The sequence below is a fragment of the Ascaphus truei genome, chromosome 6 (genome assembly GCF_040206685.1).
Source record: "Ascaphus truei isolate aAscTru1 chromosome 6, aAscTru1.hap1, whole genome shotgun sequence".
Classification (NCBI taxonomy): domain Eukaryota; kingdom Metazoa; phylum Chordata; class Amphibia; order Anura; family Ascaphidae; genus Ascaphus; species Ascaphus truei.
This window is the reverse complement of record NC_134488.1, coordinates 110,327,774-110,354,437: the sequence shown is the minus strand read 5'-3', so window position 1 is coordinate 110,354,437 and position 26,664 is coordinate 110,327,774. Positions and strand designations below refer to the sequence as shown.

Below are 26,664 nucleotides of genomic sequence, written 5' to 3'. Positions count from 1 at the left end.
CAATTACTGTAAACTGTATAACAAACACGGGCATGGGTTTAACCCTGGGACTCTGGCACTGTCATAAAGATGCCAAATGTAAGTAGATAAAAGAAGATGCAGTTATCTCAGAATTTCCAGAATTCATTTTTAACGAGGGAACCCTATGAATATATTCCAATTGCTGAGGCACCTCAGAAGTTGTCTTCATTAAAGTTCTTGTAAAACTGCTTAGAAAATGAAATAAATGACCTTGTTTTACTACATCTTACATTACAATTCACAATCATAGTGTTATGAAAATTACAGTATATTGTGTGAAATGTAATTTCCTATATTTCAAGTATTTTAAATGTAATGCCACATCTGTCATCAATCATACATTAAAATCACACGGTAATCTGGTGTTCCCGTCGGGAATCCCTACTGATTGATTTTAGTAACCTGTAGGTCAAGGGTAGCAAACTTCAGTCCTCAAGGGCCACCATGGTGCCAGGTATTAGGGATACCTGTGCTGAAGCAGGGATATCCTTAAAACCTGACCTGTTGGTGGCGCTTGAGGACTGGAGTTGGCCACTCCTGCTTTAGATGATCCTGGTACATGGATAAGAAACATTTGGGAAGATTCACAAAGCACCGATAAGTTCATTGAATCTCGATCCGGCATTAACTGCTATTGACATAAATGACAGTTAAGTCAGGATTGATCTCCAATAACCCTCTTTAGAGCTTAGTGATTCACCTCCAATGAGAACTATTTCCAATGTAAGAATAATGCAATGTTCTTTTCATACTTCGATATGAATGATGCTTTCCATGCACTTTCATTTTGCTACACACCTAAGCCCAAAGAATGCAAGTAACTGGAGAGAATGTTTTGCTTTGAGACCAGCAAAATTCTAATTGTGACTCCAGATTCCAGAATGTTTACACTTAAATCTCCCGTGGATTTCTGTTTGCTGCAGTAACTCTGTGAGACCAATTTGTACAATGCAACAGTTCTCCCTCATGGAAGGGGAGAGGGATTTGAAGCCCAGAGTGTAAGGCCGCATCCATTCTCCGGCGCGAACAAAAGGCCGCACCTCTATGAGGCAGGAAATGGAGGGCCCGACCACGCGCGCAATGAAGCGCGACGGCGCGGCCGATTTTTCGTGAGAAAAACGATTTTGTGTTTGTCGCACAACGGCCGGCTCAGCCAATGAGGGCGAACCAGCCTTGTGACATCACGGCCCCGCCTACACCACGCCTCCCACTCGCACGCGTCATAGAAATCCAAAAGGCCACGGATCGCTCTAGCTACAGGCGCACGCAACGCCATGCGCTCCATCGTGCCTACTATATCCAAGGCCTAAGTTTCATTCTCACTTTCTTCCCCCCTCCCCTCTCTCACTACCCCTCACTTAGTGACCGTCCCCATCAGTGACACACACCACATCAGTGACCTTCAATTCATACCCCACCTCTCCCCCCTGTCTCTTACACCCCCACCTCTCCACCCCGTCTCTTACACCCCTACCTCTCCTCCTCCATCTCTTATACACCCACCTCCCACACCCTCTCACACACCCACCTCTCCCCCTACCTCTTACTCCTCCACCTCTCGCCCTCTCTCACTCCCCCTCTCACTCTTCCTCCCCCTCTCTCACTCCCCCTCTCACTCTTCCTCCCCCTTTCTCACTCCCCCTCTCACTCTTCCTCCCCCTCTCTCACTTGCCCCTTGCTCTCTTACACCCCACCTTTCCCCCTCCTTCTTACACGCCCACCTCTCCCCCTCGCACTTACACCCCCACCTTTCACCCTCCCTGTCTTACACCCCCACTTTTTCCCCCTCCCTCTCTTACACCCCCACCTCTCACCTCCCTCTCTTACACAGCCACCTTTCTGTTGTTAGACCAATTTGTACAATACAACATTTCTCCCCCATAGAAGGGCAGAGGGATTTGAAGCCAGAATGTAAGTTTCTCACTTTTTTCCTTATACATGCAGGTACTCTTCAGATATTGCCATGGAAATACTGGTGCGGTGGACAAGCAATTCACTTGTCAGCACAATAAATTAGATCGTTTTCAGTTAAATACTTTGGATTTAGAGGCTAATCCAGCAGACCGGATCCTTTACTGCTTTAGCAACATTTCTCCAATACAGAGGTAGCGCTAGAGCAAAAATAAACTAAAATGACCAAATTCCAAGTAGTGAAACTGTAAACTTCTATATCTGTGTTGGTCTAACACTTCTATATCTGTGTTGGTCTAACACTTCTATATCTGTGTTGGTCTAACACTTCTATATCTGTGTTGGTCTAACACTTCTATATCTGTGTTGGTCTAACACTTCTATATCTGTGTTGGTCTAACACTTCTATATCTGTGTTGGTCTAACACTTCTATATCTGTGTTGGTCCTGGAGAAGCAGATATTTGCCTTAGGTTGTGATACATTTGATTAACTCACCAAAATAAGTTATTCATTAATGTATTCCTTGGTATAGATAGAGCAGGGAGTGTTCTGGCACTTATTTTATCAGCTGGAACAGCGTTACCGCAGTTCTGCAGCCGCTCTGCACCCACGCTCCCCAGGTAGGACCTGCGGGGGTGGAGAGAGAATAACAGAGAGTAAGGAGAGAGAAGGGGGAAGTGTGAAAGAGGGGGAGTGAGACAGAGAGAATTGGGCAGTAAGAGAGGGGGAGGGAGAGTGAGAGGAGGGGGGTGCATAAGGCAAAAGAGGGGGGAGAGTTAGAGGGGGGTAAAAAAAGGGGTGTGAGAGAAAAGAGAGAGTAAGGCTGCGTCCCTCGGGCCGCTGACCTCGCTCATGCTTGAGAGTGGTGACGTCATCAACTCTCCAAGCATGAGCGTTCGGCTGTCCGGTAACTTTTTCGGTAAGTGCGAGCGGGGAGGGGGGGCATAACCAGGGGCATGGCCGAGCAGTGAATGGTGCTGATTGGCTGATGAGGTGATGTGACCCTTCAGCGCGCCTCAAACTCAATTTTATCTGTCTCGGCCTGCGCCTAGCGCCCACGAGCATATGTGCACGTGCGTGCGCCACGTGAGCATGGCTGAACAGATTAAAATTGATTGTGCTGACCACGCAAAGCGCTAAGCGCGGTCAGCGGCAGCCTGGACGCAGCCTAAGAGAGGAAATGTGGGAAGGAGACAGAGAGAGGAGGGGGAGAATAAGAGAGAAAGGGAGGGGAGAGAGAAAAGAAGGCCAGGTAAGAGAGAGAGGAGAAGAGTGAGAGAGAGGTTGAGTGTGTGTGGGGGGGACAGAGAAGGGAGAATGAGTGAGAGAGATGGGAGATTAAGAGAGGAGAAGAGGGTGAGTGAGAGAGGGGGAGTGAGCTAATCTGGAGACTTTCTGTAATTCAATTTTTTTTTATTTATTTTTTTTTTTTATTTAGATATTTACTTCTATTTCCTTCTCCGGAGGCGCCATCTCCCAGCATCTGCTCCTGCAGGGTCCCATCAACATGGCTCCACGATGTCAAGTTGCCATGACAATGGGACGCCCTGCGGTGTCATGTTGCCATGACAAAGTGACGCCTCATGGCAAAATGGCGTCACATGACGACCTGTTGTCATAGCAACGCAATGCCATTTGACGTCTTGTAGCCCTGTTGACGGGACCCTGCAGGGGGAGTTGCTGCTGGAGGTCCAACCCGGAAATTTCAGAGGTAAACCCATAGTCTGGAGATACGTAGCCGAAACCCATAGTCTCCGGCTCAAACCCGGAGTGTTGGCAGCCCTGGGGGGGAGAAAGAGAGAGAAGGTGGCGTAGAGTAAGAGAGAGAAGGGGGTAAAGTGAGAGAGAGAAGGTGGGGAGAGTAAATGAGAGAAGAGGGGATGAGTGAGAGAGAGAATGGAGGCAGAGAGGGAAGGGGTGGCAGGTAGGGGGGAATCTCAAAAGGAGAGAGACATGTTAAGGAGAAACAGGTGAGAAGAGTATGTAAGGGAAAAGCTGGAGAGGAGGGGAGCATGTGGAGGAGAAGCTGGTGTGGAGGAGAGCATGTGGTGGAGAAACGGGGAGAGAAGCTGCTGAGGAGGGCGTTTGAGATAAAAGCTGGAGATGAGAAGAACATATGGAATCCTGAAATATTCTGTTTATTATGTTTACTTTATTGTTCTACTAGCTAAAGTACCTGTGTCTGCGTGGGTTGCAGTACTTTGGAATCATCTTTTCCATAGCAGACTTGAAACTGAATCAATCGATAATGATCTCTCTCTTACATCCCCACCTCTCCCCTTACTCTTACACCCCTCGCCTCTTCCCCCTTTCTCTCTTACATCCCCCACCTATCCTCCCTCTCCTACACCCCTCACCTCTTCTCCCTACTTCTCTTACACCAACCACTTCTCCCCCTCTTACACCCCTCAACCTCCCCCCTCCCTCTCTTTCACCCCTCACCTCTCCCCCTCCCCCTCTTACACCCCTCACCTCCCCCCTCTAACACCCCTCACCTCCCCCTCCCATCCCCCTCTTTCACCCCTCTCCTCTCCCCCTCCCTCTCTTACACCCCCACAGCTCCCCCTCCCTCTCCAAGACCCCTTCCTCTCTTACACTCCCAACCCTCCCCCTCTTACACCCTTCATCTCTCCCCCTCCCTCTCTTATTCACCCACCCTCTGTTACACCCCCATCTCTCTCCCTCTCCCTTTCTAACACCCCTGCGATCTACGCTCTTCCTAAGGAATGTCCGTAAGGCCGCCAGCTCAATCACATACCTCCCTGCTTAGTAAATGCCAATCAGTGGCCTCACGCCGAGAAACCGACCTATCAGCGGCCTCACAGAGAAGGAACAACCAATCAGACGCGGATCAGTTAAAAATAAGGGGGAAAACAAAATACAAAATAAATCCCAAAATAAACCCCAGGTGCACACTCCTAGAATTCCCTTAGTATGTATGCAAAGGTGTCCCGTTTCATGGCCTGGCAGACAGATACACACACACACACACACACACACACACACACACACACTTTTATTATTATAGATTAAATATTTTGTTTTACATTTCCTTGTTTAATATGGTGTTGGTGGGGGGGGGGGGGTGGAGAGAGTTCTTGTACTTTTTGTAGAGCATTTGAAACTTCACAAGTCCCTCTTTCATGAGTACAATAAAATCCTCTATTCCATGTCATATTCATTTGTTTAAAAAAGTGCCCCTCTTCTCCCCCTGCAGAAGGATGAAGGAGCCGGAGAAAGAAGAGCTGATGACCAGATGTTCACTGACTGGCTGGTGGGAGGCAGGTAAAGTGCCTGAAAATCCAGCCCCAAATATAACTTCAAAGATTCAAGGTGCAGACCCTTCAGGAAATAGATTTCCTGCCAGCTCATATTTCCGCTATGAATGGAGCCAAATTATCTTTACAGAGTTTCACATAAAATGCAAAACAAATCTACGGGCATGAAAAGCACCTGGCTTAGCGTGGATTGTACCCCCTCTGACAACAACATATTATTATTGTTTATTTGTGAAGCGCCAACATACCACAGTGCGGTACAATCAGGGTTGGCACCACTCCGGGTTTGGCCCGGAGACTATGGGTTTTGGCCACGTATTTCTGGGCTACGGGTTTACCTTGTGAATCTCCGGGTGGCGGCTTGCTGCAGTGTCTCCCGGCATCTTCCCCTGCAACTCCTGTCCATATGGCTGTGTGGCGTCAAATGGCACCGCATTGCCATGACAACGGGTATGCTACGTGACATCACAGTGTCACCGGATGCCCAATGACATGACAACAGGACGTCACTTGGAACCGCATTGCCATGACTACGTGACGTCACGTCTCTGCGCCATATGGCGTCCCGTTGTCATGGTGACGTGACACTGCCATGACATTGTGACATCACGTAGCGTCCCGTTGTCATGCCATTTGACGGCGCACAGCCATATTGACAGGAGTTGCAGAGGGAGATGTCGGGAGGATGCCGGGGGACGCCGCCACCGAAGGTAAGCGCTAAATGTAAAAATGTTATCTCCAAGTTAGCTTTCATTAGAAGGAGGCAACCCTGGGTACAATGGGGTTCAGAGTTATCTATATTACATAAACAGTTACATAGAAGCGAGGACAAACACGCACAATCAGATACTACAGAGGTAATGAGGGCCCTGCGCATGAGAGCTTACAATCTAGATCAGGGGTCGCCAACTCCAGTCCTCAAGGGCCGCCAACAAGTCTGACTTTAAGGATATCCCTGCTTCAGCATAGGTGGCTCAGTCTATGACTGAGCCACCTGTACTGAAGCAGGGATATCCTTAAAACCTGACCTGGGTGGCCCTTAAGGTCTGAAGTTGGGGGCCCCTGATCTAGAGGATACTCCAAGAAATAGCACTGCCTCTTCCATATACTTAATATTGGCATTCTTTCCTAAGCCTCTGCTCAATATGCTGTGAAGAGGCATTACTTTTGTTGGGAAGACTTCAGCTGTATTCATTCATTTTTGCAAATGTATAGGGTTGAAATCTTCCAGAGCAAGGGAAAGACTTCTTCCCAGGATACCGAGCAGATGTGCCTATAAACCATCTGATTAATCCCATCAGTGCTGGCTGGCAAGGTCGGAAATACATTGCTTTAAAGTGAACTTCAGGCTCCTCCAGCATTGTAAGGGATATTGGCAACTCGGAGGCTTTCTACTGACTGAGCTTCTCTTCTACATCAAAGGATTTTGCCATTTGAAGCTTCATATTTGAAGTTCACAGCGACGAGGAGATGGAAAAACGTCAAATATTCCATTATTCTGTTAAGATTATATACTAATGCAGGGATCCAGGTATAGAAGAGTGATGGAAATAACTATGCTGGGACAGGCTTATGGTAGTGTCACAATATGATTGCATGAGACTCAGGGAAAGAGCGGGACTTTTATAGGCCATTGCATTGGGGCTTTCAAAAAATTGGAAACTTTGTCTTCAGAACAAACTGTGTCGGTTCTTTATTCTCCAGATCATTCTCTCCATGTTCTCTTTATTCTCTCCAGATCATTCTCCCCATTCTCTCTTTATTCTCTCCAGATCATTCTCCCCATTCTCTCTTTATTCTCTCCAGATCATTCTCCCCATTCTCTCTTTATTCTCTCCAGATCATTCTCCCCATTCTCTCTTTATTCTCTCCATTCTCTCTTTATTCTCTCCAGATCATTCTCCCCATTCTCTCTTTACTCTCTCTGGATCATTCTCCCCATTCTCTCATTATTCTCTCCAGAGTCAGCCCTCTGTGGCAAACAATTACCAGCAAATATTGCTCTCTTATCGGAGACTATCAACAGCCACAACCTTGGCCGATCCAGCATCCTGAAAACCACGTAAGTCCTACATCTGCACCCTAAAGCCACCTCTGCCTATATAATCGAGAAATCCATGGGATTCCCACTGCTTGATGAAGGCCAGTTAGACGGCATTCCTGCGAGTGTGTTATTTTAAGTGTTTTTGTGTCAAGGTTTAGGTGAGGGTGGAGGTAAGCAAGAGCTTGTATGTGAAATTTGCTTATATCATAAGTTGTTTTTCTATTGACTAAAGTCATTGACTGCAAAATTGGAGCAACGATAATAGGAAAGCGTTGCACCAGATTTTTCAAATAGAAAAATGCCATTGTGTTCAAGGCAATGGGGTGAAGGAGCAGCTCAGTGAGTAAGGACACGGGCTCTGTAAACAAGGACATTGAGTTTCCAGCACGGGAGCCTTGTCCAAATCCTATTGTGAGCTCCTTGTGACCTTGGGCAAGTTACTTTATCTCCCTGTGCCTCAGGCACCAAAATCATAGATTGTAAGCTCACCTGGACAGGGTCTGTGACATGCTATACTATGCTGTAAATGTGAAACGCTTTGAGTAGCATTTTCTTTGATAAATTTGGAGCTGATTTTGTCCCAGTTTTGCAGCTCGGAGACTTTAGTACACGAATTCTATGATGTCTGTTTTCTCTACATCAACACCAGTCGTCGAAATGGTTTTAATAAAAGTATTGGTAGTGCTTGAAAAAAAACCAAAAAAAGATCTACATTTATTAAATATTGGGACAAAGATTTGAGAGAAAAAAGTAGGCAATACTGTACTTATGTTGTTAAATTAGACTTTTTAAGATAAATCCATTTTGTTTCAAAAGTAAAATAGTAATCTGGGTGATAATAAAATAAAGGTGGTGTTTCCTACCGCCTGGAACTATTACACTTCAACCACCTACTGTATTGACACATTCCTATGTGTTTTTATATGTATGTACAGTAGTATGTATGTATATCTTTATTTATATAGTGCCCAAAGTGTAATCAATGCTTTACAAAGACAATACAGTACAGGGAATTATAATACATATAATTATATCACCTTTCTTTTTTCCCCTGCCAGTTGTGCCTGCGTGCATATTCAAACATGCAGTCATTGGGCTTTGCTCCTTAGTCAGAGCTCATACACGCCGCTTGCGAGAGTGCGAGCTCTTACCGTGCCGCGCGGCTGTAGCACAAGCGACCCCTGCTCATAATGCTGGCGGGGACGGGGCAGGGCTATGACGTCACCGAGCTGGTTTGCCGTGATTGACTGAACCATTCATGCGCTTGAAAACACTATTTTTTTGTCTTTTCTAAACACAGTCGCGCCATCCCGCTCCGTCGTGCGCACTCGAAGGGATTCTGCAATTTGTGCTTGGCATGTACACGCACGCACGCACCATCGCACACAATATGATCCCAGCCTTAGAAGGCCAAGCAAAGTATTTCCACCTAAATACTATAATACATTCCTTATCCTGCTCATCACTCAAAAAGTCTCTCAGACCAAAACAACAGACCATTTACAGAGACAAGGTTTTATTTGTTAACGTTTTAAGCCTAATGATTTGAGTTGTGTGACAATTGCTACTGTATCATCCAGTTATTCCATTAAATCTCCAGAAAAAAATAAAACAAGCTTTATAGGAAAGTTCAAGGTTAGTAACCAAACATTGACTGTGTATCAGTACGCTTTGCACATTTACCCATTCAGTGCCGGAGAGGTCTGCAACACACTGCAAAGTAAAGTACTGCCAGGCTTTCCAGCCCTGGAATTGTTAATAGCCTTTTGGATACACTATGTAAATCTCTGAAGCAAGGGGGTGAGAACACCACATGGAGCACGTTAGACATGCTCCAGTTGGGTTAGTAAACTCGAGGGCACTTACGCTTTCTTTCCCATTTCCATACTAGGAAACGTCACCTGAAACAGATTATTCTGGAGTATGAAGCCCTGGACATTGAAATGCCCTGCATCCGCCAATTCCAGAGACCTCCACCGGCCCAGCCTCTCACCCTCTGCATGGAGTGCGCGGTGAGCTCATACAGTGCATGAGTTGGGCAGGTTACATTCTACACAAGATCGTCCTTAACCAGCACAATCTCCCCTCTTGTCTCATTCTCAACCGAAATGGTTTACTGTAGATTCATGACACGGTCTACTTCCTCCTATACCAGGAATGACATATAGTATAGAGCTGAGGATCAACAACACAGTCAGTTGAGCTGCAAGGCAGTTATTGTATATTAACATGTTCATGTTAAGAGCACTCCACTTTGCATCAGGATAAGTCTAAACTACAGTAATGTCCAAAATGTCTCCAACAGTACAAATCTGTAGCATTGTGGGCACCATACACATTCAATATGAAAGCCTGTCATGAGCTACTTTAAGCTACATTGTCTCCATGGACATTTGTAAGCTAGAAAACGATAGTGATACTCATAGGAGGAGTCATTCATTAGAATCTGTGGTTCTTTGCTTTACTCTTGCCAGTTTGCATATACAACTCTTTTCTGCTATTGTTGATCAGTATAGTACATGTTGGTGATCAGCATTGGTTATTACATTGACCAATATATGATGTCCTGTTCATTAAAACTACTAACTGTAAAGTCCACAGAAAGAAAGTCTTTGCCTTTCCGTTCATTGCTTGTGCTTTCTTAAGCTTTCAAGGCTTTTTTGCATGCTCCATTTATCATAAAGATACAGAATTGAACATTTGATAAAACTGCACTGTATTTCCTGGCTTTATTGAATTATCTGCGCCAATAGCTTCCAACTCTCTCTACCGTAAATACAGCTAGACCATGTTTTGGGATGAGACAAATAATAATATTTTATTGGTATGAAAACCACAGTAGTGAGTCCTCACCTATTGTTCATTGGTGATTAGGAAATGTGTGAATGTCGTGTTCGGTTTAGTTATCCACAATGCTTGCAAAATGTGAAAGAGGTTTACATTATCGCGAAAGCTTTCACAAATGTTTACACTCCTGTGGAGTTTGCATGTTGTGCAGTTTCAACAATACATTTTGTGAGGGTGAGAAATAGAAAGAGAGAAAAGATTAACCAAAACAATGATATAGTCAGTTGAATGGGATATGTGACATGTATGCAGTGCCTAAGGGGTTAACATGTAGGAGCACTATATATGCATTGTGTGCACTGAAGTTAAAACTGGTTGAAAAAAACAGAAGTAACTAAAAAAAATAGTGAACAAAAAAACAAGTGCAAGAAAAAATATATAGACTTCCCAAGCTTAATGCTGCCGCAGCGCTTCTGCGCACCTGTCTCCTGGGAGGATACATCTCTCAGTGACTACTATAATGACCTGTGTGTACCTGTGCTGATTAAGCAGGGATTGGATGGATGAGCTTAAACTAAGAGAAGAGGCCACAAACCTCCCAACAATTAATAATTACACGTACTCAATCTTAGCTCAAAACCCCAGACCCACAGTATTATATTTATTGCATTGTCCCAACTGGAGCGTTACTGGGAAAGTGACCTCAAATATACACCAGTAAATAAAGATGCCCCAATGTACATCCACTGTGAACAATTATTTCATTCATATCTATACGGTTTTTCTTCTCCTAGATATGGGTCATTTAGTTCAACTTTTGGACAAAACATGTTAACCCGGCAAGTAGGTTTATGGTGGACTGTAGACCCTTTCAGCAGTGGAGGAAATACAAAGGACACTGTATAAAATTGGTAGTGCCGGCTTAACATGTTTTGGCCAAAAGAGTGACTAAATAACTCATGTATATGAGAAAACATATAGAAATGAATGAACTCATTTACCTTATTGGATGTGTATTGGGGCTTCTTTGTTTATTCTTCAGCTGAGTCACGTTGGAGTCATTTTTAAGAACGAGTTAATACGTCTAAGTGAGGAACGCCTTTGTTGATAGTAAATAGAAAGTGGAAAAAAGCTTTACTAGATTACAGCTGGAATAACATATAATTAACAGTATTTTTTTACTTTCTTTTTTTCTCAAATCTTTTAATGTAAAAAGCTTGTAGGAGAGATAAAAGGCTCCAGCTAATCACAGTAGCAGTCTGTCCCAGTATCCCGAATTCTGAGTAGCAGCTGTGATCATTATAGAGACAGTGAATACTACAAAAGTGAGAAAGTGTGAACAGCAATTACCAATCTAGAGAATTGAACGTGTTAATGAGGGATACATGCGGCAAATAGGTGAAAAATGAACCCTACAGTTCCAGCTGGTAGACCATAAAGCATCAAAATGCCAACCTGTGAATCCTCCATCTCTAATCCCGACTTTTTCCACACCTTTGTCAATTTAGATGTAACAGGGCTGGTTCCGATTGCCTCTCTACCCCCTATCACGTAAGTCCTTTGTAGCTACAGGCTGTGACAGGCCATCCTGTGGGCATTTGCCCCCCCCCCCCTCATGCTACTCTGAGTGACAGAAGTGGTGGTGACTAATGGTATGTGTACAGCCTATCAAAGTACAGACCTCGAGCCCTCCCCTTTGGGTTGTTCAGGGAGGAAGTGCCAAAATTGAGTTAGTTCTCTTCCACCACTCCTAAGGAGTGGAGGTGTGTGGGCTGTCTGCTCTCGGCTGGGAGTGAGAGAGGCCAGTCAGACCCTCATGAGTTCGCTGGTCATGAAAGATCCAAGGCCTTCATATTAAGAGAGCCAAGCACCATCCAGAGACCTGGAATCCTCTGAGACCCCTGCATCCGCTGTGTGTGTAAGAACTGCAGTGACTGCAATAAATCCCTTTCTATTCTACATACTCCTGCCTTAGGTTCCTGTCTGTTGGGCAGGGGTGTAAATAAGTTGCTTTGGTGGGAAATACATCCAGACCTCTGGATGCCCCTGAAGCTGGAGGCGCTGACACCTTGAGGAACATCGGACCATCAAAAGCTTGTTCTGGTCTCCATCCCATCGCAGACAGCTCAGCTCTCCTGGACCCTCACAGGTACGCCACACCACAACACCTTGTAACTAAAGCAGTATCTCCCAGAGGGTGGGGGTACATGTGTTTCAAATGAGGCGCTGCTGAGATCAGGACAGGGTTTCAGGACATTAACAGCAGCTTAAAGGGACTTTAAACAGTGGCAGGATGCAGCTAGGGGAAAATGGTGCAGAGAAAGGAGCCAGGGCCCTTGATGCTACCCTAGGGATCCTTGGGCACCCATGTCATATCCCAGAAGGAGGACTTTTCTCCCTGAGGCGACACCAGGGAGGGGGATAACCTTCAAGATCTATCCGGCTGAAAGGCTAGTGTTCGGGCCAGGGCTCTTCCAACGTACGGTAGAGGACCCCTCGGTACCTATTCAGTAAACTAGCACGACGTACTGTGCGGTGGGTGAGGCACACCAAGATCAGTGTCTCTGGGAGTGTGACCCCCGCGTTCCTGTTCATTATAAGGGCAACCCCCTGAGGGCATGTTACCAGGGAGAGCTGTTACATTATCCATGTCCATCCTCTGGAAAGGTTGGAAAGTTGGGGCCAGGGAACTTGCATAGTGCTGAAGGACCCTTGGGTACCCGTTATTTAAACTAGCATGACGTACTGTGCTGTCGGGAGGCACACCATGATCAGTAGTGTGACCCCGTCCTTCTTTTCACCAAGACCGTGTTTCTGGGGGTGAACCCAGTAGGAAAATTATCCTAGGAGCGTGAACCCCAACTCTGCTATGAAAAGGACAAGCCATTACAGTGTATGTAGGGACTTGGGCACCTGGCAGACTCTGGACCTTCTGAGAAGGTCTAAAAGGAGAAAGAAAAAGGAACAGCCCCCTGTTGGTATGTACCAGGGACCTTGTGCACCTTGAAGAGTGTTCTGACTGTGCTATGGACTCTAACATTGAACTCTATGGCATGGACTGTTCTAAAATGGCTCCCACCACATAGTTGTCTGCCCCTTAGTTTCCCAAAATGGCACTCCCGCCAACAGGAGTGGACTGCATGGTTTACAAATATAACGTTTGCAAGCTTTTGCAAAAATCCAAGTTGCATCCCTTCGGCACCAAACTCTGGGGCCACCCACCAAAGTGACTGGGTCAGCCGGAGCCAAATCCCTCCTTCAAACCGCACAGCCCGGCCTCTGATTCCACCCAGGGGAGGGGCTATCAACTGCCAGCCAACCAGAATCTGCCATGTACTGGGAGGAGCCCAAATTGCTGTACACTTGTTTCATTCACCTTGGAGCTGAGCAACAGTGAGGAGCAAAAATGCAGCCTCTGCTAAAACTACCTCAATGGCTTTCAACAACCTGCCTGAGGACTTAGAGATCACCGATGATAACCTTCCTGGAGGTTATTTAGTCGTACGGGTGAATGGCCAGATTCATCTGCGGTGCATTTGCCTGCACTGCCGGCTACCTGGAGGCACTGTTGGCTTCGATGCACTGTGACTTCTTCCTTCTTCCTATGGCCTGCCAGCCCGGTGCCAGCGGAGGTATGCGTGCCCATGTCTAGGGCCTCCACACCAACAAGTGCGGCTCCAACCAGTTTTCCAGTCACGAACGACGCGGGCCCGTGTGCCCTGACAATCGCGTCGGATGCCCAAGTGGTCCGGTGCCACCTGTAGCTACGGCTGCTGACCTTGCTGTGGGTCTGTGCGCCCTGTTGCCGATTGGCCCAGGACTGGTATCCATCGACGCTGCAGAACCAGAGGGTGAGCGGACTGCCCCAGGGGTGTCAGGTGCAGTTCCCCAGGAGCAGGCAAGCTCCATAAGACTGGTCGCCTGGGCGAATGAATCGCCTCGGCATCACGTCCTGGCGGAGGTGTCCCCACCTGTCCCCGCAAGAGATGACATCAGCCGGGCGGAAAATGTGGGAAGAAGCCTTCTCCTACTTGCCTTCTATGCCAGCATTCCCACTCCGAGACGTCTGCTCAGGAGGTCATGATGCTGTTGGAGTGCCGGAGGAGCTTCAGACCTACAAATGACGTCAGCGCTGTTCCGGACCTGCCTGCGGAGGAATTTGGGGATGTCGCCTACCTGCAGACTGGTGAGGTTTCCGCTCCTTCCACTTTTCAGGGTCCGGTTGCGGCCTACCTGGATGAGGCGCCGGTTGGGGCCTTGTTCGGTGCGCCGCGGGGTGATGAACTTCCGGGTCAGTCGGGTGTGACGTCATCACCACCGGTGGACTTGAGCCTGCCCGGTGGTCTCGCGAGACTGTCGCTGAATGATGACTTCAGCAAGATGGTGTCCGTGGAGTTCCAGGAAGTTTCTGAGCCACCGCCGGCTCCAACTGTGGTGAGGCCAAAACAGAAACAAAAACAGAAAGACCAGCGCATCATACAAAATGACACAACATATAGTGCAATACCTCAGTGCTTATATGCTCATGAAAAAGGGTCATTTAGTTAAACCCTTTAGCCAAAACGTTATAAGCCTATTGTTAGCTGATGCTCCCTTCTTTGTGGCCCAGTGCCAGGGAAGGGGTCACCGGATCCCTAAGTCATTGAAGCCCGGTCCCCGTCACGGGCCCTGCCCAATCCGGCCCATATCCATGTCCCGCCCCATGCTATCCCTGTGCAGGACAGTGCCCCAACCCCCTCCATTACATCTGGCCGAGTTGGGGGTGATAGTTCTGCCCCTGTGGTCCCTAAGTATGTCTCATCCTGTAATAGAAGTTATAGGGACCAAAGATTTCAATGGGCGGTTGCTTAGGAAGCTTGACCAAGTATTACAAGTAGTTCCCCACACTCTTCAAGAAGGAAGAGTTAGAAATTAGTCGCTGTCACCAGTGGGTGATTTGGGTGTCAACTGTAAATGCATATGGTTATGTGTATCATCCATGCTGAATAACTTGTATTATCTTGCAGGTTGTCTGGTCATGAAAGATCCAAGGCCTTCATAGTAAGAGAGCCAAGCACCATCCAGAGGCCTGGATTCCTCTGAGACCCCTGCATCTGCTGTGTATCTGTGTAAGAACTGCAGTGACTGCAATAAATCCCTTTCTATTCTACATACTCCTGCCTGAGGTTCCAGTCTGTTGGGCAGGAGTGTAAAAGAGTTGCTTTGGTGGGAAATTGAATTACTGAAACTGGTATACTGCAATATAAATCCGAAAGAAACCCAATTTAACACCAAGCGCACCATTGATCACCTAGGTGTTCAATTTTTACTATTTACCTTTGATCTATTTTAACATAGACCCCCTACAAGCTTAAGCCTGCTGTATTACACAGCTGTTCAGCACAGTCTTGCTATGTTGACCTTCTGGGTCTCATCAGTGCGAAGGTGGTTGCTACATATTCACAGCTAATAGCTGAGAAATAGCAAATGTTCCACTTTGAAGTATGCACTATGCAGGTGTAGCACCTGCAATTAACACAGAAGATCTGACCACTGCATGGATGTGCTCCCTGGTGCTGTGAGCTCACCTGTGTGGTACAGAAGGCCTGAGGGCTCCGTTGGTGTCATTTGGGATCAGCAACAGGGCTGGCTTTCTCTTAGTTCTACTGTGCAGTGCCTCCATCCCATAAGGATCCTGCAGGATGGTCCTCGCGGGCAATCCTTCTCTCCAATAACTACACATCATAGTGGGTCCAACTGTAGCTTTATTGCATGACAGCATGGTTATCCTCCAGCCAAGGAGCAGACCCCAGGGGCTTGAGGCCCCCAGAGCCTCTCCTAATCTCCTTAACCCTCTTGTAGGGAGAAGGTTATCACACTGTCTCAACACACACAATTTGGTAGAGTGTCAGCTTTTATACCCAGGGAAAGGGCTTGTAACCCTGCGCCATAACAGGGCAGGTCTAGGTACTGACAGGCCTCACACCATATACATGTGACCCAGTCAGTACCCTCCCAAGGTATGACACTCTAACTGCCGGTTTAGGCCTGCCCCTGGATAAGCGACATAGTACCCATCCAGGCTGCAACTGCAGGCTAGGCCCTGCGCAGGAGTTTAACCCCAACACTGCCTGTTCCTATCAGGACTTAAAGTGTTGAGGCCAGTAGAAGGCAAAAGTCAGAGACACTTGGCTACACAGGTAAAAAAGTTATGGTACTTAGTAGTGTTGAGGAACATTATACTTGGACACCTCTGAGAAACCACATCCCTCCCAAATATGGAGAAAACATGTGAATCTGCTGTATGCAATTAGAAACCACCTCTTTAGATTCAGTACCTGCCAGCCAGCTGGGGGACTCCTGCGTGAAGATAACGAGTTTGTGATAATGGATATTGTTCCACCAGCTAAGTTCTTCACAGATGGAATAGTGTGTACACAGCTTTCAAGAACACACAAGAAAGGGATTGTTGAAGTTTCAAATGCTCTGTATACACTTCTGCTGTACATCTATAAATTACTCTCTTGTTTGATGGTGCAATAGCAGATATTACAGCCAGGATGATCAATCTGGGCTTCTCTAGGATCAATTTCGCAACAGTACTAGAGCTTTGTACTACTGTCTTAAGTGAAGACAAAGTTGCATGGGACAATTCTGCTGCTGCAAAGAGAAAGGTTGACTCTAGGGGTGTAAGCAGTGGCTCAGTGAGTAATGGCACTGATAACAATACTGAGTTTAAAGCAGGAGATGCCTGCAGTAGTTCAAATCCTGGTGTCGGCTCCTTGCGACCTTGGGTAAGACCCTTATCTCCCTGTGCCGCAGGTGCCAAAAACATAGATTGTATGTTCTACGGGGTGGGAACTTGTGCCTGCAACAATGATATGCACATCGCTGCATACACTGTCAGTGCTATACATGGGGCAAAAGTATATTTTAAAAAGTTAAACCGTCAGCAACTTGTAACAAGATAGAATTATACAAAACATTGTCAGTGTTTTTGTTTTAGTATTGGAGATGTCTGTCACCTCTGCCACATTCCAGAGGATTAAGCAGAAGAGACACTGAAACAGTATGCAGCTGCCTGATTTGCAATGCAGGAATATAAGAAGATAACTGCACGTCACACAGAACCTGACATGAATGAGGTTTCAATCTTTCTAGATGACAGTAGCAGTGAAACAGACAGTAAATACTGCACTAAGTATTACATTTACTTTACAATAGCAATTGGCTGTCTGCGCATTTCAAACCCCCTCACTGCAAGTGCTATTCGTGAAACAGTTTGGTCCCTAAGACTTTTGATGTCCTATTAAGACCTATTTCTGTGACATAAAAACTGATACAAGCGTTGGAAGGCAGAGGTATTTGAAACATTTCGGAGAATCCCCATGCTTGGTTTCAGTGCCGGCTAGGAATATTGTGGGGCTCAGTGCAGGACATGTGGTGTGGGACCTCTTACCTTCTCCTTCGCTATCTCTTCCTGCAGGGACAACGGGACACAATGCGGCGACACGTTGTCATGGCAACATGGCGCAGCAGAGCGTCGGCTTCACCGGCGTCCGTCGGAACAAAGAGACATTACGGGACAAAGTAGACCAAATGGGATTATGTTGTAACATTTACTGGAGCCCCATTCTTCAAGTTCATCTTGGGCCCCCAAAATGGTGTTGGCGGCCCTGGTGGCATGTTCTCCAACCTTTGTTGCAGGGCAGTCTCCCAATATTAACACATCTTGCATAAGGCAAACACTCTGGATCAGGTACATGCTTTGGCTGGTTAAGCATCTGGATTACAGCGAACCAGCAGCATTGCTGTAATTCCCTCTGAACTAACACGAAATGAAACATCATGCTGACTGTATTATACGTTTGTCACATTTTTTCTCAGTCAGTGCAGGGAAACTCTAGGGCTGGGTTACTATCTTTTCATTTGTTTACAATGCAGAAGTTTCTTGGGTGGCGGTGCAGCTGCCTTTGAAAAATCGTGGGACCCAAATTGCAAGTAAACTGGGTACAAAACGTTTATTTAGCACATAAAAAACAGCAACAGACAAACTCTGACGCGTTTCAGCCGCCAAGGGCCTTTGTCAAAGAGTGCACTGCATGGCTGTTCCCTGTGAGCATTGCATAGGAACGCTGGCTCCTATTCCTTCCCCTTTTCATTTGTTTTAACTGTTTATTGATCAAATGTTATGGGGTACAGAAGGTAACAGGAAAACGTAATGGCTGCCAGGGGCTGGGACTGGGAGTTCCCCCGAACAGAACCATAACAGAATAAAAACATATTAAACCATAACAGTTAAAGGGATGAGGAGATGGGGGGGGGGGGGAGTGACCGGAGAGGAAGAAAACAAATTGATGTAGAGTGGGGGGGGAGGGGGTGGATAGGAGGAGGGACACCTGTCTCTGCATTCTGGTTATCAGAGATCGGGTTAATAATTTTTAATATCACCCTTATGTAGCTTGCCATAGGTTTTTATAATATGGGACGCCGAAATCCAGTAGGAAATTAAATTTAAAGCCATACATTTCCTATATGTTTCAGTGACATAAATACACACCATTTCTCCCCCCCTTCTCTCTCCTCCTCCAATTCTTTCACCTTCCTCCATCTTTTTCTTTCCCCCTCCATCTATTAATTTTCTTTTCTCCTCCCCATCATCTCTCCCTTCATTTCTTCCACCCTCCTCCCTCCATTTCTCAGCCGCCTCCTCATCCTTCTCTGATCCCCCCTGCATCTCTCAGTCCCCCTGCATCTCTCAGTCCCCCTGCATCTCTCAGTCCCCCTGCATCTCTCAGTCCCCCTGCATCTCTCAGTCCCCCTGCATCTCTCAGTCCCCCTGCACCTCTCAGTCCCCCTGCACCTCTCAGTCCCCCTGCATCTCTCAGTCCCCCTGCATCTCTCAGTCCCCCTGCATCTCTCAGTCCCCCTGCATCTCTCAGTCCCCCTGCATCTCTCAGTCCCCCTGCATCTCTCAGTCCCCCTGCATCTCTCAGTCCCCCTGCATCCCGACAGACCTTTCAGGGACAATTCATTGTAAAAAGGCACAATCCCATATACTGTATATGGGACGTCTCACAACCCTATCCTAATGGGGCTAAGTGGCCCATTAAAATCTTACCTGGTGGTAATGGGATCTTTCTGTGTGGCCTGTTATTAGCCTCTTGTTATCTAACTGATTTGCATTGCATGTAGTGGGAATTGGGGTACAACGCACATCTGTTACTTTAGGGGGGTCTCCAGGGCTGCTTTCAATAGAAAACCAATATGATTTATTTTTATAATTGTTACATTTGAGGATTTAGAAACATATATTGCTTTGCATTAATTGATTGCTGCACCTTGTATTTTGCCTTCCTCTGGATTAACATAATAAATAGGATAAAACAACAGCCCAAAGGAAAACTGAACTAAATGGAGTCTGTCAGTCAGAATGACTGTTACTATGACAACCATGTCTATTATAAGTGGAGCACACTGGGTTCTATATATGTGTCTTGGTTTCTTGTAGTCTAAAAGGTTTGCAAGTATTTGTTATAGAAGAGGCACACAAGCATTACAATGCACTCTTAACAGATCAAAAATGTGTATTAATGCAGAATTAGTAGGATGAGCATTTGTAGGAGTAAGACATTATTTTCCTGGTCCACGTGGGAATAATATTTACAGGGTCTGCTTTCTGATTTTGTTTCTATATACACTGTGTGCTCATTTGCATGTCATTTCCCAGAATCCCGAGCTGCAGTGGAAGCGCTGGGTGCTGGGTGATAATGGTGAAAGGCGGGGTTGCAGACCAGTCTAAGACATGCAAAAAAGCATACAGTAATATTTCCATTTGCTATATGCTTTACTGTGAAGGGTTTTTGTCACTTTTTTTACCCACCATAACTTAACTAAGTGTGGTGAAACCTATCCCTGCTTCATTTTGCAAAGCCAGTATAACCAACCCCACACTGATGAGACCCATTAAGGTCGAAACAGCTGTCTGTGGGTGCCTTGGCCCTTTGGCTTAGATCAAGGCGATATGAGTGCTCCTCTCGGCCTGCACAGCTATGACCAAATGCAGTACTATCCTATCTGGGGCTTCAGTAGGAAAGGTCTGTGGCAAGCATTTGGCCCTCTAGCTCGTTGAGAGGTGGTGTCCAGGCCCCGGACCACAGAACCCGAGCCTTCGGGCTAAGGGGGGATGGCATTCGAACAACCAGCCCTTCGGGGCTGGGGTGCACCCGCACAACCCTCAAAAGAGGGGAGACGATGCGAACTCCCTTGCGGGCCTCGGGCCAGAGGGAGGAAGAGACGGATGTCCTGAATCCTAACGGAGGAAGGCATCAATGTCCCTGGAGACCTAGGCTTTCGGGCTGAAACCTTCAGGGAAACTGTGCACTGAGGGCGGGTCTGACTTCGGTTGGACAGTCCAAGGGCAAGCTCCCTATCCACTGAAGTGGACTGGGATCCGATGAGCGAGAGGGTGTACCCTCTCGGGAGGAAAAAAAAAAAAAAAAAAAAAGCTGTCTTTGGGGGGCTGTCTCTGTTTTACTGGCTATGCATCTTAACCCAGGCATTGCTCAAAGCTGTGACCATGCAGCAAGCTTAAGCTTATAGGGAACCATGTTATAATGGTACTGTGTGCTCATCTGCATGTCATTTCCCAGAATCCCTTGCTGCAGTGGAAGCGCTGTGTGCTGGGTGATAATGATGAAAGGCGGGGTTTCAGTCCTGTCTAAGACATGCAAATGAGCACACAGTAATATTTCCATTTGTTTCTATATAGAAACAGTCCAAGATGGAATATGGTGCTCATAGAGTAAGAAAAACATATGTAGATATTCTCTTAAACATCAGAACAGAAATAGAAGGTCTCCCATCAGATAACCATAAGCTATGAAACTGTGCCTAGTTTAAAAAGAAGATAGCGTCTTCCTGGTTAAACAGAAAGGATACAGCAGCCAGGATAATATAGCATCAAATATTTCTTCAAGAAAACCATCTGGTTATAAAAGTAACCAATCTTAATATCTTGTCATTGTTCAAACACTCACACGCTGTTGTTTGTTGAGCGATTTGTAGATAGTTTCGTCCATCAAAAGGAGTGACCTCCGGAGTGCGGGTCCTCAGTGGATAGTAGTAACGAAAGATAGGAGAGGGTGCGGCACCAAATCAATAAAAGAGAGAAATGGTGGCTACGATAAAAATATTTATTTGGTCATGACAAAGAGCGAAGGTACAAAAAAAGAGCCGTTGATGCGTTTCGCGCCTAGGTGCTTTATCAAGGTGCGATACCTTCGCTCTAAGTGATGACCAAATAAATATTTTTATGGTAGTCACCCTTCCTCTCTTTTGTTGAATTGGTGGTGCGCCGTGCACCCTCCCCTATTTTTCGATGATTTGGTTTGTACCACTTCTGTTTGTTCTGCGAGATTAATGGGAAAAGGTTGCACTGAATATACAGAGCACCCAAGATGCATCTTTTTTTTCTTAGCTTGGGCCACTTTAACATGTTAGCTACGGCTATTTCAAGTTGCCTGCTCTTTCACAAACACTTTGCAAATGTGTGTTCCTAGTAGAAAACAAAAGACATGTTATTTTCGTGCTTTGAGCACTGTGCCAGGGTTATTTATTAAATAATAGGATTATCGGGCTGAAGCAGCGACTAAGTAAGTAATGACACTGAGTTTGAAGCAGAGGAGCCTGGTTCTCAAATCCCAGCGTCAACTCCATGTGACCTTGGGCAGATTCACTTTTTTCTCCCTGTGCCTTAGGCTTTAAAATGAGATAGAAGGCTCGGTAGGGCAGGGACTCATTGTACCGGAAAGATTCTATGGACAGTGCTGTGAACATTGTCAGCCCTTTATAAAATATAACAGCAGCTATTATAGATCATTAACTTCCACTTGCATAGCCAACGTATGGTACCGGCAACTGCTGTCTCCATTTAGTGAACATCCCCATCTCGGTGCTTCTGTATTTAGCAATGTCTTATCGCTGAAGAACGTATACAAGGAAATAGCACTTCGGGTTTAGAAGAAAAAAAAACTCCAAGTTATTTCAACTGTAAATTCACCATTAGAGACATCTCCTCCTGAAGTTACAGTAAACATTTTCAGGTTTGTTATTTGCTGACGGAAAAGGAATGCGACCTTAATTCTAGGATTTTTATAGCCGCCATATCTATGAGACCTAGCGAATACATGGCAATAAGAAAAAATTGATAGAAGACTTTATGGGTTCCTAATAAAGTCAGTTTTTGAAGTGAAACTTCCTTAGTGGCACCTCATTCGTGATGGGGCAAAAATGGATTGTGGAGACAGAAATGAAACGGATGTGACGTCAGTGCTGGCAGTTGAGGCCGGGTTGTGTTCTGGCTCAGCCCGACCCCAACACTGACATCACACCCGCTCCACAAATCAGATGCGGCGGCGGCGGCGATAGCCGCCGGCACCACTTCTAATGGCCATCGCACCCCCCACACAGCCGCTGACATGCGGCTCATAACGGCCGCCGTTCCCCGCCCGCTGCCTACTGCCGTGCCGCGCATGCGCGATGGCGCCAGTGACTCCTGGCTCCTGCTCGGGTAAAGTGGGAAGCGGGGGGGTTTGAGCGCGCCGCTTCCCACGCATACGGCGGGCCCGGTGCGGCCGCGTCTCAACCTTCCCCCACCCCTCTCCCCCCAATTACCCCCTCTATTCCTCCCCCCACACCCCCCCACCGGCATCATGGTGTTCTTCCCCAGGGGGGGGGGCCGTCACACTCACATGGGCCTCCTCGCCGTATGTGCCGTCCTCCCTGCCCTGATCCCCGGCACTGCGGGGCAACACAACCTGTGCCCATCCCTCCTCCTACCACACTGCTCTGCCGCCGTGCTCGCAGGTGCAGGGGGTCATCGGAGGTGCAGGGGGTGAGGGGAGGTGCAGGTGAGGAGGTGAAGGGGGGTGATGTGAGGAGGTGAAGGGGGGTGATGGGAGGAGGTGAAGGGGGGGTGATGTGAGGAGGTGAAGGGGGTGATGTGAGGAGGTGAAGGAGAGTGATGTGAGGAGGTGAAGGGGGGTGATGTGAGATGCAGGGGGGGTGATGTGAGGTGCAGGGGGGTGATGTGAGGTGGGGGGGGTGATGTGAGGTGGACTGGAGTTGCCCCTGTAATAGTCAGAATGAGTGTTTCCAATGCAAAGGTCAGTTTAAGACCTCACCAGGTATACTAAGGAGTCAGAGTGTATAGCAAAGAAATGCTCAACCCACGTGTTAATTTTGTTCAGAAATTGCTTAACCCAAGAGATGAAAGGCAGGCACCATTATTCTTTCCCCCCTATTTATTATAGTGTGTACGGGTGCGTTACCTGCAATTGAGAAGAGGGTATTTTCATTCCTCTGAATTGAGTTGAACTCTTCTCCTGACTGGGATGTGCAGCTTTACAGCATATTCCATAGCAAATAAGGGAGGATAACCATGTTGGTCCTTTCTTCCATGTACCGTAGTAACAGAGGAGGGAGAGGGAGTAAGGGATAGATACCTTTTATTGGACCAAGAAGTAGTTGATATGTTACAAGTTTCCGAACCCCTCTCTAGGGTAGGACCTGATGAAGGATCCTGAGATGTTCAGAGGCTTGTAACATATCAACTACTTGTTGTGCCAATAAAGTATCATACCCCCTACTCCCTCTCCCTCCACTGTTACTACAGTACATATTAAAGCAGCAGTCCAAACTGCCTTTTTTTATTTTTATCCTTTAATACAGTATGTGCATCAATACAATTGACAGAATGATAAGTAATTAGCTAAATTGGCGATCGATCGGCGAAGATTCAGCTCGGGGGTTCACTAAATGGCTGTCAGTGCAGCAGAAGAGGACCAGCCTGTCCTGTGGGGAAGATCATGTGACCAGGCAGTCACTAGATACATTTAGTGCACTGATAGAGAGAGGGCAAGGCTCAAACAGGGGTGTGCCAGAGCCTGTTTCAGAAGAGGATGGGGATGTGACTTTGTAAATGGTTCCTATAGAAACAAAAAATGTTTGTTACATTATAATTCAAAGTTGTTGTTTTTTGTGTGTGTTTTTTTTAAAGTGCTACAAGTATTTTCTCATAGTACAGAACTGATTTATTTAAAAACACACATGTACTGTAGGATATTGCTTAATCTGCAGCTTTAAATTGGCGCTTATATATATATACTGTATATATATATATATATATCTTTCTCTTTGTTCCTGCCAGCCAGAGAAAGATTTCAGCCATTGGGATATTTTGCAATCCGTAGAACAAATCGTGCCCAAAGTCTTTGAGAAGCAGCGAGTAAGCAGAATCCAGTTTGAGAACATGAACGTTATCTGTGGAACGGCCGGGCGAAAAAACAGGTCACGCAAAGAATTGTGTTTGGTTTTTTTTTAAGCAAATGAGTGTTTGCAAAGTACAAAACTCAAAAAGAAGCTATATTTGAAGGAAAGAAAATACATTAAGCCTATTAACAAAAGAGCGTCTATATCTTCCTTTTATGTGTCTGATAATTAAAATGTTGTGGCGTGAGACCAAACATTAATTTGATATTCCTTCATCTTTGCTTCCACAGCATGTTAGGAAATTAATGATTTTAAAGAGGCTGGCAACGGGGAATTTCCTTTTCCTACAAGTCTTGTTTAGACGGCATGTAGCACATTCACTGCGGCACTCAAAAAAGCGCACAAGCAAATAAAATAATGAGATCACACGGTCTGGACACTTCGTGCAGTGCCTGTTTGACCCTTTCAATGCTAATTGGCGATGGGAACGTATCATGTTTCAGTCAAGTGGGCCCCTTTGTGCAGCGTAATAAATGCATATTTGCTTGCAGCTGCTGTTAATCAGATGTCTCCAATTGTTGTTTTTAAGGCCGCACTTATAGTGCGCGCGACGCAGTTGTAAATTGTAAAATTGTAAAGTTGTAATTCGCTTTGCGGCGACGTAGCAGGCGACCAGGTCATTGATTGGTTCAGAGGCTGTCACATGTGGCGACAGCCTCTGAAAAATCAAATTTGACCGGCTTCCAAATTTCGCGTCGCTCCGTCGAGCTTACTATAAGCGCACGAGACGGCGGCAATACATTTGTTTTCGGGCGACGTCGCGTCGCCGGCACTATAAGCGCAGCCTAATTGAGGCTTTGCATATTTTTGTAGACAATTAAGGGTTACATTGAGACAGATTTTGATACGCTGCATCGGTGCCCATATTTACTATGTAGCGCTTTGCCATAAGACATCTTCTGCCACTGAAAGGTGTCTTATGGAATCCATCCACTTAGTAAATATGAGCTGTTATGTCTTAGGGAACGCCTTCCTAGACCTTCTGGCCTTTAATTATTTCCCACATCACCAATTTGTTGCAAAATACAGTAGCCTTCTAGTACAGGAAGACACTCTCTGTACGGCCTCATTCACATGAATGGGTAATAAGGTGCCAGGCACCGAAAGGTGTCTTATGGTATAGCACCGCTTAGAGAATATGGCCTGAATCTCATAGATGCAGGTCAACATTGTGGTCATAATAATCCATTCCAGCTGCTGCATTGGGGATGGCTGATTTACAGTATTAACAACTTTAGTATATTACAGCAAGATCTAAGGCAGGGGTGGCCAACTCCAGTCATAATGGCAGCCACTGATTGACCCACCTGTGCTGAAGCAGGGATATACTGAAAACCTGACCTGCTGGTGACCCTTGGGGACTGGAGTTGGGCACCCTTGATCTAAGGAATAGTAGAAAAAGATTGACCTAGATCATTATCACTCTGTTAGAGTTAGTTGGCATGTATGATGCTCAAAATGCTTCTTTAAGCCTTATTTTTATAGCAAATGTTTTTTCGTGTCCCTTAATACATTCTGTAGCGCCCTTAATGGTGATTTTTTACTTTAAACGGCCTGATCAGTCACTTTGGCAGATAAAGAATAAACCCCACACTCCTCACAGAGGCAATTTATTAGATCTCTGGCCTGATAATGAAACATCCAGAGAATATACCCTCTGTTGGGGGCGATGTGAGTAATACTGCACATGGACGCTGTGAGACGAGTCTTTAATCAACTATCCATTCTCTTCTTTTCCCAGGTGGCTGATTACTGTATCTGACTTCCAGACCCGTAACTTGTTCCTGCGATCTGGGCTTGTGATTGGTGGAGTCTTCTTCCGATTGCACCGCCATGATGATATCATTATAGAGGATTACAAGTTGCACCTGAGGAGGATGCTGGCCAGGAAGAAGATTTTAGACATGCTGAGTGATTCCACCAAGGGGAACAGTCAGGAAAGCATCCTTTAAATCACTCAACACAGGGAGCTGTAGCCAAGACCTTATGGGGAGGAAGATCTACACTGTACAATATTTGAGGTCAATTGTGTGTCTCCCATACTTAGAAATAAACTAAGTTTTCGCAAAGCAGATTTTTTTGGAACGTGTTCATAAAATTTTATGTGAAGCTTTCTTACCCACATTTCATATTTTCTGGGCAAAATATATCCATTGTATCCTGTTTGCAAGAGAGAATCCATGATATTTAGCTAAATAGGGTAGATAAAAGTACTATGGCATTTCAATTAAAGATTAACCATTTTGCTGACTGCAAAACAGTTGAGATCCGCTTTATTTTTCTTCTCTCTTGGAAAAATCTTCACAGCAAT

General features: G+C 46.1%; 1 protein-coding gene across 4 annotated transcripts; it reads left to right on the top strand.

The window, feature by feature from the left end:
- The first annotated feature begins 946 nt into the window (after window positions 1-946).
- C6H19orf81 (chromosome 6 C19orf81 homolog) lies at window positions 947-26,425 on the top strand. Of its 4 annotated transcripts, none has more exons than XM_075603214.1 (6): window positions 947-1,019; window positions 5,152-5,219; window positions 7,175-7,274; window positions 9,148-9,268; window positions 24,232-24,371; window positions 26,095-26,425. In XM_075603214.1, the coding sequence occupies exons 1-6, from the start codon at window positions 970-972 to the stop codon at window positions 26,303-26,305; spliced, it is 690 nt and encodes a 229-aa protein (XP_075459329.1). In that variant the 5' UTR covers window positions 947-969; the 3' UTR covers window positions 26,306-26,425. The 4 variants fall into 4 exon arrangements, with proteins under 4 accessions (XP_075459329.1, XP_075459326.1, XP_075459327.1 ...); XM_075603211.1 differs by having other exon boundaries at window positions 5,152-5,267; XM_075603212.1 differs by having other exon boundaries at window positions 949-1,130.
- Window positions 26,426-26,664: the final 239 nt, after the last annotated feature.